The sequence below is a fragment of the Nilaparvata lugens genome, chromosome 6 (genome assembly GCF_014356525.2).
Source record: "Nilaparvata lugens isolate BPH chromosome 6, ASM1435652v1, whole genome shotgun sequence".
In the NCBI taxonomy this organism is placed as follows: Eukaryota; Metazoa; Arthropoda; class Insecta; order Hemiptera; family Delphacidae; genus Nilaparvata; species Nilaparvata lugens.
The window spans coordinates 43,012,813-43,018,042 of record NC_052509.1 but is presented as its reverse complement, the minus strand read 5'-3'; the positions used below and the strand labels follow the sequence as shown (position 1 = coordinate 43,018,042).

At 33.7% G+C, this 5,230-nt stretch overlaps 1 protein-coding gene across 2 annotated transcripts in view; it reads right to left on the bottom strand.

Annotated features, from left to right (window-relative positions):
* LOC111054056 (quinone oxidoreductase) overlaps positions 1-5,051 on the bottom strand; it is a 47,632-nt gene extending 42,581 nt beyond the window's left edge. The window contains exons 1-3 of one of the 2 annotated variants that reach the window (XM_039430841.1): positions 4,727-5,051; positions 3,341-3,446; positions 1,849-2,013 (exon numbers count right to left, since the gene is read on the bottom strand). In XM_039430841.1, coding sequence (XP_039286775.1) covers positions 1,849-2,013; positions 3,341-3,446; positions 4,727-4,842 — 387 coding nt within the window. In that variant the 5' untranslated portion in view covers positions 4,843-5,051. The remainder of the gene's footprint in view (positions 1-1,848; positions 2,014-3,340; positions 3,447-4,726) is intronic. The other variant, XM_039430842.1, reaches the window with a different exon arrangement.
* Between the last annotated feature and the right edge of the window lie 179 nt (positions 5,052-5,230).

The window sequence follows — 5,230 nt, the reverse complement described above, 5'->3', positions numbered from 1 at the left end:
CCCTATTGATTTCTAAAAACAGTTTTTAAGGTTGATTTTTCAAATCTATATATATAAAAATCTGGTGTGGTGCACTCACACAACTTTCCTTGCCGTTATGAAATTTGATCAACTGACGCTAGTGTTCCCGCGCATCTCAAATCCACTTTTCTAAGATCTGAGCCAGCTGGTGAAGGACAATAACGCTGGAGACACACGAAATCTGCTATCTCTCCATAGTGAATGATTTAATAGAATCAACAGTTGCAAAGAGTTTGCAATTGAATAATCTTATTTTCTCTAATTTCGAGCTTATTTTCAATTTTAGGTGAAAATGTTACTGAACATTAATTGTAGAGATTTTCATGCTCAATCTTTTCCAATTGAATTTTTTTGTTTAAATTGTATCTGAAGCCTGATAATTGAAAATCTAAAATCAAACTTTGCACAGATAGTGCAGTGCTCCTGAAATTTTCACAGATATGGGACTTGTAGCAGTTGATAGAGCTTATCAATGACTTTTCTAGGTATGAATTTGATGAAAATCGTTGGAGCCGTTTTCGAGAAAATCGCGAAAAACACTGTTTTTGACAACATTTTCGCCATTTTAGCCGCCATCTTGAATTGCATTTGATCGAAATTGTTCGTGTCAGATCCTTATAGTGTAAGGACCTTAAGTTCCAAATTTCAAGTCATTCCGTTAATTGGGAGATGAGATATCGTGTACACAGACGCACATACACTCATACACACACACACACACACACACATACAGACCAATACCCAAAAACCACTTTTTTTAGACTCAGGGGACCTTGAAACGTATAGAAATATAGAAATTGGGGTATCTGAATTTTTTCGGAAAGCAATACTTTCCTTACCTATGGTAATAGGGCAAGGAAAGTAAAAATGAATGTATGTTTGTATGTTTGTTTGTTCCCTATAGACTCGTAAACTACTTGACAGGATGGCATGAAACTTTGGGAATATGTTGAGTGAATATTGGGGATGGTTTCTGACCAGAAATTTTAATAGGAGGGCTAACAATAATTATTTATTAATTCATTTTACAAACCTATGTTTTCGAAATTTTCGGCCGAGCGGCTACCTATGATTTAGCATCTACAGTTACCAGCTGTATAATAAACACGTCACCCTGTGATAAATTGTGTACTGGTATTTAAACGGTAGTTTAGAGTTGAAGTTATAGTAGTTGATTGGTACCAGCTGTAGATAATCGTTCCTTAGAAGACCTAAACAAATAATTATCACTCCCCTATGATTGAGAAACTGGAAAATGTTGGAAAAAATTATTCATCTCATGAAATAGAGTTGTTCATTCATTGATTACTGAAGAATGACATACTAAATTATTTTTTTTTGAATTTAGCTTAGCCTTAATATTCATCCTAAAATGAAAGATGGAAAGAATATGGAATTCTGTGTAATTCATCGTACATAGCATACTTCCTGGACTATCTATTCACAATCAACAACTATGAACGCATTAAATTCATCATTGAAACACTGATTTATCTTTTTTTTTTAAACTCAACACTTTACTGATAGATATTACTACAAATTGATTGAGAAGAATATGTTTTCGGAATAATAAATGATGCACGACGCACAACTAAGCACATAGGAAGTCCGTATTGAGATGTAAATAAAAATATTGATTGTCAGATAAATTTCATGATTCACCAAATAAAGTCAAGTGTGACATGAGATACATTGACATTTTGGCGATACGAAGTTCGCCGGGTAAGCTAGTAATTTTATAAAAGAGAACATTTTTTGAGGAGCAGCGTATTCTATTTAATATTAGTGAATAAATATCATAAATCCATTCTAAGAATTCATACTTACTTTCAAATTGTAGGGATTGTATTTTACATTTGATCCTATTGCGGCAACAGTTCCAGCAGCTTCTTTTCCCAAAATCAATGGCAGTGGAGGTAGTTGAGCGAAAAATCCTTCCCTCAAATATGTGTCAACTGGGTTTATGCCAGCAGCCTCAACACGAATCAAAATCTGTGCAAGAAATAAATTCATAAATTCAGAGACTTCATGAATGTCATTGGGATAACAATAATTCGAGGTTCTTTGTATAATTTTATTCGAAACTTACATTAATACATGAAAATAAGAAAATAAAGAGAAGTGAACATAGAACTTAGTTTGGAAATAGCATAAGTGAATATAGAACTTACTTTTATATGGTTGTTAATAGTACAAGGTTCACTACAGTGAGTGCACGTTACAATGTTAGTGGAAAAGATAGGATAGAGTGTTATAAATTCTCTACCTTGCCAGTCTTGCCACTACCTTTCATAGTAAATAGCTGATAACGGTGAATTTGATGTAATATTAACTGTTCATTCTTGATAAAAATTATCAATTATATTTCATTCGTCATTAGAAAATATTTTTCAATGATTCAATAATATATTTGCTTGATTAAGATTTAATATTTTTTTAATTGATTATAATTCTAGATTGGTAAAAACCCGATTTGACAACTTTGCTGAGCTAGAAATGTATAGCACTATCTGCCTGGTTGAATAATAGAGAAGGATAGCAGCAACAATGTTAATCAATTGTTGACATTATAACATAGACCACACTATTGATGATAAATTTCAAGTACTTTTTTGCTGAGGATGATGCCAACATGAGCTTTAGACTTGTATGTGGGTAATGAAATTGATGATGATGATGATGATGATGAGTGATAAGTGGGCCTAAAGCTTGAGGGGTTAAAAACACTGGAATTTCACTTTTGGTAATTAATTACAGTCAAAAGGCAAATAGAGCGCTGTCTGGGGGACAATTAGAAAAAAGGAATTTAAGGCTTACCCAAGGATGTTTTTCATCCAAACAGCTTATCATAGAACATGTATCTACAAAATAAAGGTATATATAAGGATGAGTATTTAGTGACCACGAAGTAATTTATCTGGCTTAAAATATAAGACATACAACAAATCAATGATTCAGCTATGTGGCAATGTTTTGGATAGATGATATTGGATGTACATTGCGGATGATGCCCACATGGGCGTGTGTAATGGAAACTGCGAGAGTGATTCTATGAGATGATGAAAAGTTCATACCTACCGGCGGGATTCGAACCCGCGACCAGATAGTGCTAGATAGACAGCTCTTATATGGTATATGGATAACCTATCGCTTTAAATGGATATACAGTAGATGAGGAATATTGTAGGTCTAATTGTGTTTTCAGATTTGGATTCTCATTTCCAAATGTGAAAATAAATTCATGGGTTTAATACTTAGGAACAAACCAACCTATATACCTCAGATTTTACTATAAAAATCTTCAAGATTGAAAAACTACCTCTTCAGGCGTGTTAGTTTTCCTGGGGACTGTGGATATATTTAAGACCTCTTCGTTGCCAAAATCTTGAATGATGATTGCTTTCATTGTATCTGGTAGACTGTAGCTGAAATATAAGATAGAATAATCTTATTACCTGAATTCGTAATATGGACTTATAAAACTTGAAATACAGCGGGGTCTAAAAATATTTACACTCTTTGAAAGTGAATTTCTTCGCACAGGCCGGCCATATCAGACCGCCGCAAGAAGGCAATTTTCACCGAGAAAATTTGGATAACAAAGAATCGAAGATTCTGATGTAAACTTGAGCTTTAAACCTTATCCTTCCATCAAGATGAACTTTATTTTCATTACCAATGGTTTCATCATCAAAGATTTTTGTATAATATACTTTATAAACAATATTGTTCTTTTACACTTCCCGTATCTTGCATCATATTTACATGCTATACTCTAAATATTTTGAAAATTTCTGCCACATATTTCTAATGGGTAATTTGTTTCTCTAATTTATATTTAATGTCCCTTTTATTTTGAGCCCAGAAATTTTGGCGCCCTGGGAAAATTCCCAGTCGACCATTTATAGCCCGGGGCCTGCAATAAATATTCAACAATAATTCGCATTCAAGTGCCATATCTTGTTTTATTCATTTATATGTATCCTTATGGTATCCTTAAAAGTTTTCTATGTTTCATTATTGTCGATCACACCATGGCTAGACTTATAATAGAAAGATACACTTCTGATGGTAGGCTAACACAGAAGAAATTATATTCGGGGTATTTATCTCAAGAACGAACAAGCCAGAGACAACTTGGAATTTCCTGGTCTGGCCTGCTTCTATAATTAAAATTATTGATAAAACCTAACATTTAAAAGTCATTGCGAGTGCACAAAGGAAAAAGTAATTCTAGAAATGCACTGCGGAAGCTGGTAGTCTATGCATGGGGTTCTGAAGCCCAGCACCGGTCTCTTCTGCACTTCACGAACGGATTCAGCTGAGGCATGGAAGTGCAGATGACATTGACACCAGAAGTAACTACCAACTGGAGCAGAGCAGAGCTTCAATATGGCATGTGAAAGACTTCAATTTGTTTCAGAGCTGATTCTGTTTGTACAAAAGAAAACTGCACAATTTATTAGAGGCAGATCGATGAACTACACGGTGACTTTGGTGGTCTATTTTTATTCAATCAGACTAGCACTTACTGAAATGCAGTCCCAGCACTAGCATGCAATTCATAAGACATGAACTTTTAACGACAAATTTGTTGAAACAGTGTTTTCTTTTTATTTAAAATTGCTTTAGAAGCGCCGGACACAATCGGACGAGTGGTTTAATATATGTTTAATAAATTGGAGAGTAAAATTAATTTACTTACTTTGAGAAATAGCGGCATTGTGCAAATCCTCTGCCTGTCCTTAATAATTTACCAGTGTCACAAACATATCTTACCCTCTGCAGGATGAATAACGTCCTTGACAGAGCTTTTGCCATTTTAAAGCAAAATTATGACAAACCAATGCTTAGGAAAGTTTTAAGAAACATTAACATAACTGACAAGCCACTTAAAACATAAATCATTAGACTATAATAAAGTATAGGCACCGTACGCTTTTTTACAAGTACAATCTAAAATCTCAGTTTGCACTCATCATAACCTCTAAAATCCAAATTTGCTGACAGACGACAGAATCAGCATGCTTACAACAAGCCAGCTGATCAGAACTGTTCTCTGAATAAAATGAATGTTAATTAATTTTTGTTGTACTTTTCATCAAGATTGATCAACCTAATTAAATACCACTATTTTTATTCGAAGAATAAAATTGTTATTCAAATATTCAATTGAATTTTTAGTCTCCTCTTTTACGTCTTATATTTC